This window comes from Pollachius pollachius, assembly GCF_949987615.1.
Source record: "Pollachius pollachius genome assembly, chromosome: 6".
NCBI classification, from domain to species: domain Eukaryota; kingdom Metazoa; phylum Chordata; class Actinopteri; order Gadiformes; family Gadidae; genus Pollachius; species Pollachius pollachius.
Window position 1 is genome coordinate 19,250,312 of NC_136939.1, and position 13,577 is coordinate 19,263,888.

General features: G+C 44.9%; 1 protein-coding gene across 1 annotated transcript in view; it reads left to right on the plus strand.

The window, feature by feature from the left end:
- Nucleotides 1-10,043, plus strand: part of LOC307076572 (voltage-gated potassium channel subunit beta-2) — a gene marked incomplete at both ends in the record, with an annotated part of 27,509 nt that extends 17,466 nt beyond the window's left edge. The window contains 13 exons of the mRNA XM_079737614.1: nucleotides 3,678-3,721; nucleotides 4,427-4,464; nucleotides 4,812-4,891; nucleotides 5,358-5,402; nucleotides 5,857-5,901; nucleotides 5,993-6,036; nucleotides 6,581-6,667; nucleotides 7,051-7,136; nucleotides 7,971-8,091; nucleotides 8,389-8,483; nucleotides 8,717-8,837; nucleotides 9,532-9,620; nucleotides 9,954-10,043. Of these exons, the coding sequence (XP_079593740.1) occupies nucleotides 3,678-3,721; nucleotides 4,427-4,464; nucleotides 4,812-4,891; nucleotides 5,358-5,402; nucleotides 5,857-5,901; nucleotides 5,993-6,036; nucleotides 6,581-6,667; nucleotides 7,051-7,136; nucleotides 7,971-8,091; nucleotides 8,389-8,483; nucleotides 8,717-8,837; nucleotides 9,532-9,620; nucleotides 9,954-10,043 (985 nt within the window). The remainder of the gene's footprint in view (nucleotides 1-3,677; nucleotides 3,722-4,426; nucleotides 4,465-4,811; nucleotides 4,892-5,357; nucleotides 5,403-5,856; nucleotides 5,902-5,992; nucleotides 6,037-6,580; nucleotides 6,668-7,050; nucleotides 7,137-7,970; nucleotides 8,092-8,388; nucleotides 8,484-8,716; nucleotides 8,838-9,531; nucleotides 9,621-9,953) is intronic.
- Between the last annotated feature and the right edge of the window lie 3,534 nt (nucleotides 10,044-13,577).

The following is a 13,577-nucleotide window of genomic DNA, read 5'->3' on the forward strand; positions in this document are numbered from 1 at the left end:
TTTTTGCTCTTGCCCGGCTCCTTATTATTCCCTTATTTCCTTTTTTATTACACCCTTGGAGACGTTGGTAATGCCTTTAATATTTCCTCCTTCGGATGTTCAATCATCCAATGCGCACGAAAGACACGCGCACGCGGAGGCTCGCACTCACGCACAAACGTGACACAATCAATCTCACTCCATCTCACCTGGGAAATTGAAGGGAAAAATGATTCCCTTCCCCTTCAAATCAATAGGGTTTGATGCGTGCCTTACTGCCATCCGCAGTGATGGGACACACACTATCCAGCAAAGCAAGACCAATTAATGACTTGTTAATTGATCATTAATTGCAATTCACATATATATATATCACTCTATATATTCATGGTGCTTCATTTATAACCTTGCCAAATATTAAAAGCAAGCATAAAAAGCACGACTTATCCTCTAAATCACAGGGAAGGTGGGATTTATTTATGAATTGATCTATTTTAGGTCGTCGACGAGTGAGATCAAACATGTCCTACACAACCCCTCCTCTATTTATGGCTGGCTGTGGTTGTTGTTTTGACAGCCTATTATGTAATGACCCATGGCCCGTGAGCTAACGACTGAACGATGAGCACATTAACACACACACACACACACACACACACACACACACCCACACACACACACACACACACACACACACAATAGCATACTTATCACCCATATGCGATAGATCTATAAATAGTGTGGACGGTCCACAGACGGCTAACAGCACACCGGTAGGAGACAGAGGCAGGACGCCACGGCTGATTGTAAGCGCTGTGACAGTCTGTCTCTTTCCATTTGGTTATTTTTGGCGGACATCGGTGAGCCGGCAGAGGGGCGCGGCACGGCAGATGAAACGCAGACAAGCTAGAGTTCCACTGCAGCACTGTTCACTCTCTCTCCCTATCTGTTCTCTATCTCTCTCTCCGTCTATCCCTCTCTCTCTCTCTATCTGTTACTACCGCTCTCTCTCTCTCCTTCTCTCTCTCTCTCTCCATCTATCACTCTCTGTCTCTATCTGTGACTACCGCTCTCTCTCTCTCTCTCTCTCTCTCTCTCTCTCCCTCTGTCTATCACTCTCTGTCTCTCTATCTGTGACTACCCTTCTCTCTCTCTCTCTCTCTATCCACCTCTCTTGGCCTCTCCCTTTCATCCCCCTCCCTTTCCCTCTTCCTCTGTCTCTTTTCATCCCTCTCTCTCCCCTACTCTCTTTACCCCTCGCTCAACCTCTCTCTCTCCATCCCTCTCCCTCGCTTTTCCTCTATCTCTTCATCTCCTCTCTCTCACAACATGCCCCCCCCCTCTCTCTCCTCTTCCCTCTCTATCTCCCATCGCAGACTAATTAGGATGAACCAAGCAGAGAAGAGAGAGAGAGCTAGTATGAAACTGGGATCATTTTGTTCTCTGATGTTTCCTCCTTCCCTCCTGTGGCCAAAAGATGACATTTCTTTCTTTTTTATATATTGTTTTTATTTGGATAGGTGTTTCAAACAGGGGTATCAAAATGTGATTTCATATAAATAACAGACAAAAAACTACAGAAAGAAAACTTAAAGCAGAACTGGAAAAATAAACTGAAAGGTATAAATTGTCTGCTGTGTTGGGGTTTGAATAACATTTCAATCCATCTCTTCTCATGTAAAGATGCCTCTTACTCTCTCGATAAAGGCATACCGTTTGAATGGCTCTGGCTGCAGCCATTTTTATAGTCATGACTATTCAATAAATATATAGTTAATTAAAGACCTTGTACTTTATTTAGATGGTGTTCACCTTAACAACATATCACCCTCCCTGTCCATCCGGCCCATTCATCACAGCTATCCAAACTCTGAATCCACATAGCAATGGGTACAGGCAACCACCACCCTAGGGTGCTATAGCCGTGGCCCGGACAGCTTGCAGGAGTCTTCCAGAACCTCTTCCGCCTCTCCCTGAGGATGAAGAAGGTGCCCCAGCGTTGGGACACCTCCTGCAGTGCCCTTAACGACCACAGGCCGGTGGCTTTGACCTCGCATGTCGTGAATACTTCTCCTAGGAGACTGGTTCTGGTTCTGTAGCTCCTTAGGCCCCTGGGTGAGCGACTCCCTGTACCGCCGTGCTGTTGCGTACCAGGCCCAAATCCGCAAGAACCATCCCATCCTCCACCTGCTGCACGGGGGCCTTCTCACCCGTAGACAGAGCGTGGAGCCCGGGTGCTTCCCCGTCCGATGATTTTCCCTCCAAGAAGCTCTCAGCCGTGTAGGTGGAGCCGAACGAAACGGAGACCTGGATGACAGATTCCCTCCCAACCAGCCGACCACAGGGTTGCAGGGGAGCCTGTCAGATGGGCTAATAGGAAACGACCGGCGTGCCCCGAGGAACCGTACCTTCCCCATCCCCTCCGCTTCAGCTCACTGATGACCCCGCCATCGTGGGCTGCATCAGTAAGGAGGAGGAAGAGGAGGAGGAGGAGGAGCGCAGAGGTGTGGTAGTGAGCCTCAGCCGACGGTCGGGGGAGAATCACCTCCAGCTTGGCACCTTGGCAAGACCAAGGAGCTGGTTGTAGCCTTCCTAAGACTCCTATCGCAGTCCAGAGGGAGGAACTACAGACGGTGGACCCGTACAGGTTCCTGGGACTGCACTTCAACTACAAACTGTATTGGAAGGACAGCATTGAGGCCCTCTATCTGAAAGGACAGGGCAGACTGTTCCTTCTTTGGTCCTTCGACGTGCGCGACTGCAGATGTGCTGCCAGTCTGTGGTAGTCCGCAAACCATGCATTGCTGTGGCGCAATGGGTTTATTGTTTATTATTACATTCGTTTATTATTTGTTTCCTTTTAGTACCTTACTCAATTGCATATAATATTTTTACTATACTCAGCATCTCTCTTACCTGCCCTTCTGCTGCTGTTTCCCACCAGGGGAAGTGCTATTTTATCTGATCTTATCTTATCTTATCCGTGCTCTTCTAGCCTTTAAAAGTTCCCTTGTCAGAATAATCTCATGTGGTGCACTGAGCAGTTTCCTCCCTTCACCAATCATAACGGGTCACTGCTCAGACATACGCTGTGAACTACATCTATAAACCACGCCTCCAGGTACTCCTGGGAGCGTGGCTTAAGCCTAAAGGATGAGTTATACTGCATGGTTCACCCGCCGGAGGTATGAGACGGTAGCCGCACGAGACCGTCCACATCTCACATGTGAAATAGACTAAATAATGAGGCTAAAGAGGAAAACAGCCAACCTGATTACTCGAGAGCGTAGGGAGCCACAGCATCAGTGCTGGTTCGGATACGTTAGCATACGGCCGCATGTAGAAATATATTTCTGCCCTGCCAAGGCCAGACTCGTATTCATTGCGAAACGCAAAGATGAATAATTGGATGGTCTCACAAGGCTATGCTGGGGGTCTTGACGTCAGGGTAGAGACCCACGAAATGTAACTACACATCGAGGTGATGTTACAAGGACAGCTGCCTCTGCCGAGCATCGAAGAGAGACAACGTTGTGTGCATTTGTACGATGCATCAATGTCCACCGAAAGGTCACTTTTGTATAACAGATGTCACTGTATTGATGGGAAGAAATCCCATTGTGCCAGCATCGACACCCACAGGTGGCTGAGATAATAACATTATTGTTATTAACAAACCTCCATCCCTGTCTTCACAGGAACCTCGGGAAGTCAGGACTACGAGTTTCCTGCCTGGGTTTAGGTAAGACAAACCATTTACACATTTATTTACATTCCACACACACTGTTGTCCAGAGCAACCTCCAACAAGTGAGGCTGAGAGCCAAATCAAATATAATCCATATTGGTGCAACTACACGTTAAAGTTCAGCAGGATCAAGCTTCTGTTTTCCTACCCGATACGAGAGCAGCGCTCTGTTCTTACACATAGGGGTGGGACAAAACATCGCTAAGGATATATATCGTTGCACGTCTTCGTGTGACACGAGAATCGATTCTCTGCCGCCAAATATCGATATTTTAATTGATAAAGTAAGGCGCTCTCAACAGATCTCCCTTCTCCCACCGTCGCTACTTCATTGCTCCTCAAGGTGGCACCCAATACATGAATGAGAGGAACTTGAATGGAAGTTAACAAACCAAAGCAGAATAACTGAAAAACTGAAGTTTGGACCATGAATAAAGATGGATATCCAGCATTTAACCTTTTCACGTTTTTGTTGTATTCGTTGATTAGATTTATTGGATTGTCTCACAATATATTGATTATCGCAGAATCGCTGTATCTCAATATTATCGGTATCGTGGGCCATGTATCACATATCGTATCATGAGGTACCCTGTGATTCCCACCTCTATTCATAACTAGAGAAGCTTATAAAATAGTTGAAACAAGTAGATTAAACGTTACCGTTCATGTAGACCCGTCTGTCTTCCTTTTGCTCAGGAACCTGGGTCACGTTCGGATCCCAGATCTCTGATGAGGTAAGAGCTATTGCGCTGTCCCAGCGAGCGGCCGTTCTGTGTTTATAATGGTGGATTGGTTGAAAGATTGAATGGTTTCTCCTTATGACTGCGGCTGAGACGCTGTATCAGCCCCTTGAGGTTCAGTGTGGGTCTCAGTCTGCACCTGTCTGTCTGTACCTACTGGCTAGGAACCCTGCAGTTATTTATATAGTGATCATAACAGACAACATGTTTGTAATAACTGCTAAATATACAGACTCCGAAAATAAATTATTTTTGAGGATGAAGTGAACGCTTGCTCTGGATTGGCTGGGATGGTGTGAACTTGCTCTGGATTGGCTGTTCCTCTCACCTGATTCCTGCAGACTGCTGAGAACTTGATGACCATAGCGTACGAGAATGGAGTGAACCTGTTTGACACGGCGGAAGTGTATGCCTCTGGCAGGTCCGTCTATCTCGCTCGCTCACCCTCCCTCTCTCTATCTACCCCTCTCTGTCCCTCTCTATGTCTGTTGGTCTGTCTGTCTATCCATCTCTATCTCTCCCTGTCTGTCTGTCTGTCTGTCTGTCTGTCTCTCTCTGTCTCTGTCTCTGTCTCTCTGTCTCTCTCTCTCTCTCTCTTTTTTTGTCTCTCGCTGTCTGTCTGTCTGTCTCTCTCCATTTGGCTCTCTCACTTGTTTGTTTCGTTTAACACATCCATGAGTCACTGTTCAAGAACCTGCTACATTTGTTATACATTTCTTCCTCTCTAATGAACATCTTTACGTAGTAAAACATTAAGTGTGCAAAGCTTTTCAAAACACCTGCTAGCATAATTGTGGACTAATGGATGTTGTAGGCATGCCAGCCTTTAGTAAATATGTCAAGCGCTCTGCCACTGGTAGTAACAGCTCTCTCTTCCTCCCTCCTAGGGCGGAAATCACCTTGGGCAATATCATCAAGAAGAAGGGATGGAGGTGATGTTACTCAACGTTCTCCACTGACTCACAGACACATGCTTACATGCCCAAAACACATGCAAACCCTTTTTGACACACGCTAACACACTCTTACACAAGCTAGCACAAATGGCAGCTATAAAACACAATGACATGCTAACAGCTAAACACAACCCAAGCAAACACACGTTGATGCTCGCTAATACATGCGGACACACACACAAGCTAACACTCAGACTTGCCGACGCACAATACTCAAGTTAAAAGCCTCTTATAATAATTGGCCTTTTCCTTTTTGTAACTCAGTAGCCCTATGGTTGTTCCCTTTTACTGTACAATTTGGATGTTCATGGGTAAAAGCATGAAAGAGTCTTCTTTGTGGCCATGTTAATAATAATCCTGAGAGTTATTAAAACAATATGTTATTCATCCTTATTAAGACCCTCCCCTTCCGTCTTGTGTCTCTTTCCAGACGTTCCAGTTACGTTATCACCACTAAGATCTACTGGGGCGGCCAGTAAGTACACCGCCCAACGACAACCTTTCTGCTCTTCTGTGGGATGGATATGAAGGCAAATAAAAAACGGTCTGTTTCATCACTTTCACAGAGCCGAGACAGAGAGGGGACTCTCCAGAAAACACATTATCGAAGGTAGAGTCCAATGAATCTCCTGAATGAAGTGAATATACAGCTCTGGGAAATAAAAGGTAGTAATAAAAGGGGGCTGGCTGGGTGCTTCCAAAGCCTGTGTTGAATATTGTGCAGCAGTAACGCTGCTGTGGCTGATGCTGTAATGGCCGGCCCTTGGCAGGAAACTAGTCATAAAGGAGCTCTGGAAAGCCATCAATCCTCATTAATCAATACGGACATGAAGCTAAATGGCAGGGCCTGAGTGCAGTGGTGTTTCCTGAACAAAGAGGCCCTCCCCCTCCCAAAAGGCCACTGTAGGAACAGCATGGGGTCTTTGTGATTCACTTTTAAAATCTCCAACCCTAAATGCCATGAGTTGACGTTTGTGGTTCCATGTGATTCACACTCTTTCTGGACCCTTTTGGTCATAGAATTGGTCATATGCAATCCTCCTAAACTTACTGTTTGATTCGATAAGTTTAGTAGTATTGTTCTTGTATATTGTTACATTGGTAAAGTGAGGGTAGAAGAGTATTGACGAGTGACGATGATGTCATCCTACCAGGCCTGAGAGGGTCTCTGTCCAGACTACAGCTGGAGTACGTCGACATTGTCTTCGCCAACAGAAACGACGTCAACAGTCCAATGGAAGGTCAGTCGTTGTTCTCTCTTCTCTCATCTGTCTAGCTTTCATCTCATGGTTCAAACTCTATTCCCATTGGTCTTTCTCTCCTCTCATTGGTCTACAGTAGCTTTCATCTCATGGTGTCGAGCTCTATTCTCATTGGTCTCTCTCTCATCTCATTGGTCTAGCTTTCATCTCATAGTTCCAGCTCTATTCTCATCGGTCTCTCTCTACCCTCATTGGTCTAGCTTTCATCTCATGGTTCGAGCTCTATTCTCATTGGTCACGCTCTCCTATCATTGGTCTCTCTCACTCTCTTTTGTCATTGGTCTCTCACTGTCTATTTGACGTTGGCTGCTGTTTGTGCTGTAATGATGTACGGGTTGTTTGACGTTGGGTGCTTGTTGCAGAGATTGTACGAGCCATGACGTTTGTGATCAACCAGGGGATGGCCATGTACTGGGGAACCTCTCGTTGGAGTGCCATGGAGATCATGGTGAGCGGGTTTGGTGACCTAAACACTATTAAGTAATTTATCCAAAGCTACTTGAAGTACATTCATAAACATTTGTTTTAGTACAAGGATGCCTATATTGGGGATTCGAACCCCAGTACCTTTCGGCTGGGAATCGAACACCTGAACCACGGCACTGTACTCAGTGACTTGCCATAGTCCAACTGTAAACAGGTGGTTTCACTGGTGGCTGTTGCCGTTATGAATTGCTTTGCCCCCAAAAAGTAATAAGCTCGATCTCAACCACAACATACCTTCAATCTAGCACATAAACACGTCCCTCCACCATCTCTGACTCTTCTCTTAACTTCAATCCGTGCTTGTCTTGCACACTGAGACTATCCAAAAAACTGAAATCAATAGGACACTGTTGTTTTCAGTGAAGAGGCTCGCACCAGTGACACTGTGTGGGGCCAGCCGACAAAGATGAGGTACCACAACCGTGGAGTTGCTACATAACAACCCAAGAAATGTCTGCTTGCTTCACTTCAACAGAATGCAGCCCTAACCTTTTGGGCATTTACTAGATGCTTTTATCCAAAGCGACTTACAATAAGTACATTTTTTCAGAGGAAAGAGAATCAACAGTATTTCGCTGTCGGTACACTAAGGCGGCTCAGAGAAGCAAGTGCCAAGCACCAGCAATCGCTAGGTTAACCCATTCCCCGTATACAACAAAGATAGCCAGGAAAAGATGCTGCACAGTGCTCAGTACTATTTTTAGCCCTTCTCAGCCCGTAACAACCTAACAGATATGTGTGTTATCTCCCGTCGGTAACACCCTAACGTACGTGTGGCTGTGTGATGTTCCGATAGGAGGCGTACTCAGTGGCGCGGCAGTTCAACCTCATCCCCCCGGTGTGTGAGCAGGCCGAGTACCACTACTTCCAGCGGGACAAGGTGGAGGTGCAGCTCCCAGAGCTCTACCACAAAATAGGTTCGCCCACTACTCCACCCGTAGACGGCTCCCTGTTTTACCAGCGCACCCTTCTGTCAATTCCTTCTTAAACAGCCTCAACATACCACAGAATTAGTCTTCTGTCACATTATTATATTACAAGCTCCCTGCCTGTAATATAATTACATTTGTCCATCATGAAGGGTTTGTCCCTCCCTCATGGTGGACAAATATCAAGAGCGGTTAGATCAACACATAAGGGCGACTCTGACAACAACAGTGGGCAGTGTGTCTGGTTGTTGAATGTCTTCCCTCTGTCCAACGGTGCGCTCCCAGGGGTCGGAGCGATGACATGGTCCCCCCTGGCGTGTGGCCTCATCACGGGCAAGTACAGCGAGGGGGTCCCCGACTGCTCCAGGGCCGCCATGAAGGTTAGAGACCCCCTTGTCAGGGAGTTAGGAGTGGGATCAATGTCCTAGGCTGCGACCCTATCACAACCTGTGGATGAAGCAGAACTCTTGTTTTTAAAAAAAATGTAAATAGTTGATTTTACAAAATGTAAAAAAAAATGATCTAACACGCAGTGGTTAATCCTGGTTTGCCCAAACAGTGGGGTCATGTTACCGTTTGCCTGCGGACGGTCACCATTTTGTCCTGGGTGCAGGGGTACCAGTGGCTGAAGGAGCGAGTGAACAGTGAGGAGGGACGCAGACAGCTGGCCAAAATCAAAGAGCTCCACCTGCTGGCAGACAGGATGGGCTGCACCGCAGCACAGCTCGCCATCGGTGGGACCACCTCAGTCTCCGTTCACTTGCTGTTGCGTTGTTATTCACTCATTCAGTTAGCAGATGCTGTGATCCCGAAATACTAGACGATACATGTTTATGTTTGAGTATAATAATCGGCAACAGATCACAATTGTCAAAAATGGCCGTTTCAACTGTGCTGCCTCCTCAGAATTGATCTCCTTTGCCTCCAGTGTGTGTTAATACCTTTGCATGTACCTTTGAGAAAGGGAAGCCCTTTAATGAGCTTAAAATGTATTCCTAGCCGGTATAGTTTTATTCAAAGGTTAATCAGTGTCTAATGTCCTGGTGTTTTACGCCAAGCCAAATGGGTTCACTCCCCAACGAATGCCGCCTAACATGTAGGACTCCTTGAGCAAGACACCCTAACCCACTACCTGCTCCTCACAGAGACACAGATCTCCATTAAATCGTCACATAAAGAAAAACATTAATAGCACTGAATGTTGTCAGCAGTTTCTTAGGTGAAGCGTGGGAGTGGCTCAGATTCGTGTTTTATCAACCTTCCTCTTTTTACACGGCACTTAACCATGTTTATCTCCTTTACCACTGGAGCGTGTCTATCTCCCCTCACACTTGTGCCTGTTTAATTCACTAAACTGGTGTTTATTTCCTTCCACACCTGAGCCTGTTTATGTCCCTGAACACCAACATGCTTATCTGCTGTGCCCAGCCTGGTGCCTGAGGAGTGAAGGGGTCAGCTCCGTGCTGCTGGGCGTCTCCACCACTGAACAGCTGGTCGAGAACCTGGGGGCCCTGAGAGTAAACAGCCCTTCATTATTATTATGGAGGGTTATATAGTGTGTATGTATATGGGTGTATATGTAGATATGAGAATGAGAGAGAGAGAGAGAGAGAGAGAGAGAGAGAGAGAGGGGGAAGGGAGAGAGGGAGAGAGAGAGAGAGAGAGGGGGGGGGGAAGGGAGAGAGGGAGAGAGAGAGAGAGAGAGAGAGAGAGGGGGGGGGGAAGGGAGAGAGAGACAGAGAGAGAGAGAGAGAGGGAGAGAGAGAGACAGAGAAAACACAATGCTTTTTTGTTTTCACTGCAACACAGAAAGGATCAAACTCACTGTCCCTCTTTGTTGATCACGGCAGGTCTTAACCCAGATGACCCCGCAGACCATCGGTGAGATCGACACGCTGCTGGGAAACAAACCTCACTCCAAGAAGGAGGCGCGGGCCTGAGGGTCATGTGACCGGCGAGAGACAAAGACCAACGACTGACACCGGGGGAGACATCACCTCTTCAACCCCGCTGTTTACTCTGAAAAAAAAACGAATTGCATGTCCTCTGCAACATTATGCTTCCAATATTATGCGCATATCCATTTTTGCGTATTGTATCATGTATAAAAGAAGACGTAAAAGGTCAAAGGTAAAAAATATGGACAAAAGAGATCTAGCAACGTGAAAACATAAAGACGAGCTATCAAATAGGTAATCATTGCTGATTTTTAACGTTCAACAGACAGACGGGGGGGGGGGGGGGGGGGTGTTTAGAGGGTCGCATCTCTGTGCTTTTCACCGCCAGGCATCGAGAGGAGAGGTGTAAAGCACATTAACCTTGGTATATGGGATAGGAGCAGGGGTTAACGGTTTCTCTAGATGACTATGAGTGGACACGCCGGAGCCGACGACAGACTTATGAGTCTACTCCACTCCGCAGTCTCCTATTGGTCTTCATGAGGGTTATTTAACAGCCCAGCACACCAAAGGTCAGCGAGCATAACTCCACCTTTCACTGGCCCCCCTCCTGGGTTCTCTCATGATTGACTTTCCGCCCGCGGAGGCAGGTGGGATCGTCTGAGGATAACGGGGTTCAGCCAGGTGGGATCGTCTGAGGATAACGGGGTTCAGCCAGGTGGGATCGTCTGAGGATAACGGGGTTCAGCCAGGTGGGATCGTCTGAGGATAACGGGGTTCAGCCAGGTGGGATCGTCTGAGGATAACGGGGTTCAGGACACAAGGAAGTTGGATATGGAAATTTTATCATTAGAAATGTACTGTACTTTTTCAGTTAATTAACAAAAAAAGAGAAGAAAATACACATTTGGTGACTTGGTGGATGACCTTGGCTATTATTCTCACACAGGCAAAAATAATGGGATTGTAGGTTGATAGACACATGCATCACTTTACACATCTTGACGCACCGTTAATAAGGGATCCAGGCAAAACAACTTGGAGGAGTTGCACAAAAAGATGGATTCAAATTTCCAAATGTTATTAATTCATCTTCGTACACGACAGAGTTGGAGGGAAAAAAACAAAAAAGCAAAACACACACTGACCAGATAACGTTTCTAGGATCAGGTATTCTGGGGGATTCTGCCAAAAATTTACTACAATTTTAAAAGGATAGACAGTGATCTCTATCGGATTAAAATATTCTAAAGTAGCCAATTGAACTGTGCTGCCTCCTCAGCAGTGTTCTCCTTCGCCTCCAGTGTATGTAAACTGTGCGCATGTCCCTTTAAGAGAGGAAAGCCCTTTTATGGGCCTCAATGTGGCATGGCACTTATGGCTTATGTAAATACACATTGCCATTGTAAGCCATTTTTATTTTATTTTTTATTCTAAACAGTTTAAGAAAAACGACGTATGGTTATGCGCAGGAGGACAGTTTTGCTTGAATGTCCCTCTGCCCCTTGTACGTTCATGGGAAGTTTATACATTTATTTTGTCCTAAACTAACAGTTGGTAAAATCTTTACCTCTTTGGTAATATGACTACTGATAGAGAGGGGTTGGACACACTGTAATGACTTGGATGGTTTCACACTGTAATATAAAATGCTAGCTAGAGGCTTTAATTTTATTGAGAAGAGATATAGACTGTTTCTTGTGTCGAAAAATATTTAGTTTTGGTTGTTTTTTTTTCTCCCTATTATCATAAACTGTTCATTTATTTATTCCTCCTTTAGGATCTGCTCACTACGGTGTACTTATGTTTAACCTGCTATTTATTTATATACCTAATCATACTGCAATACCAAGGGAAATTGTTGTTTTGATAAATGCTATGTTTAAGGTTATGTTGAACATAGAGAAACTGTATATAGGTGGATGTGTTGGAAACTGAAACATTGATGAAAGAGAAATTGTGTGACAAAAGGAGCAGAAGTTCTGCTGATGTACATTCCTACCTAACGTATGCGTCTCCTGTGTACATAGATATTTAAATCTAACTCCGGAACTGTCACATTGCCTGCATAACTTATATTTTACTGTCTTGCAACCAAAACAAAAAAGAGAAGAGACACCATACTTTGTCTTGTGTTGTGCTTGTCACTGTCTTCGTGTTGACATTTGCTCCCCGCTTGATAATTAACTGAAAATTCTCTCTGTTGACACTGCATTTATTTACTGACTTTTGACTTTAGAAGAAATATAATTATAAGTACATGTTTACAAACTCTTTAAACATTTTGATTATGATTCAAATAATATATTTATTTATTAAACCATTACATTCCCTTAATCCAAATGATAACCTAATCATCAATATATAATTTTTTGTTATTATGATTATGATAACATAATCATAATCATAAAGTGCTAATAATATATTTTTTCAAAAGCCCATTCTCTTTCAGCAGCCACACCCATTGTCTGAATAACAGAGCGTGTCCTGCCCAAAGCACGGCGGGCCGCCCCCCGAAAGATGACTGGTTAGGAGTCATATATGTATGATAATTAGCATATCTTGCATGGATTTAGGATTTAGATTTAGATTTTGGATTTAGATATCAAGATTTAGATATATATATAAGATTTAGCATCAGATTTAGCATTTTGATTTAGGATTTGGAGAATCCTAAATCTCTAAGATCTAGATTTAGATATATGATGTAGATTTAACATATTATTCAAATTGTACATATGTGGAAAAAGTGAAATGAAAATTGCAGTGCATTTTGGATGGGTGTTTATTTGCTGAATCTGGGAAAAAGGAAGCCAAGCGCAAACTAAATCTGTAACAAGTGAAGCACGTTTTTCACCAGCAAAAGTTTACAAGTGGCACCCCATATACCCAGCCTTTGATAAAATCACGGTAAGTTCCTTTGGAACACAAGCCTTGGATGTACAAGCCTTGTGGGAACATCATAATATCACGAGTACACATTCTGTTTATTTCTGCACATCGCCACGGAGGCGAGCTGCGCATGCGTCTGCCATCGCCACCTCAAGCCAACAAGGGCCCACCTCACAGAAAGCAGATGAACCAGACACTCTGATTGTAGGAGACTCAACCATAAAGGATATAACCGGTAACATGCTACTTCCCAGATGTGATGGTTAGTGATACAACCAGAAACTAGCCACAATTACTGTATATTGGAAAACCCCAAAATCTCAAAGGTTATTGTGCATGCAGGACTTAATGATATTTGAAGAGAACAGTCAGAACTTCTGAAGAGGGATTACACTGATCTATTGGGACACACTGGACAAAATACGCATTAAGTCAATTTATCAGTGGACCCATACCAGCAGTTGACAGGGGAATAAACAGATTCAGTCGTCTACTTGCACTGAATACATGGCTTTCCAGAGTCTGCAATAAAGGAGGAATGGCTTTATTGACAATTTCAACTTGTTCTGGGGGCGCAAATATCTTTTCAGAGCAGATGGCCTACACCCAAACAGGTTAGGCTCAAAACTGTTAAGGGCAATCTTCTCTTCTCGCTCTCCCATAAATCAACCCTGCCATGGTCTG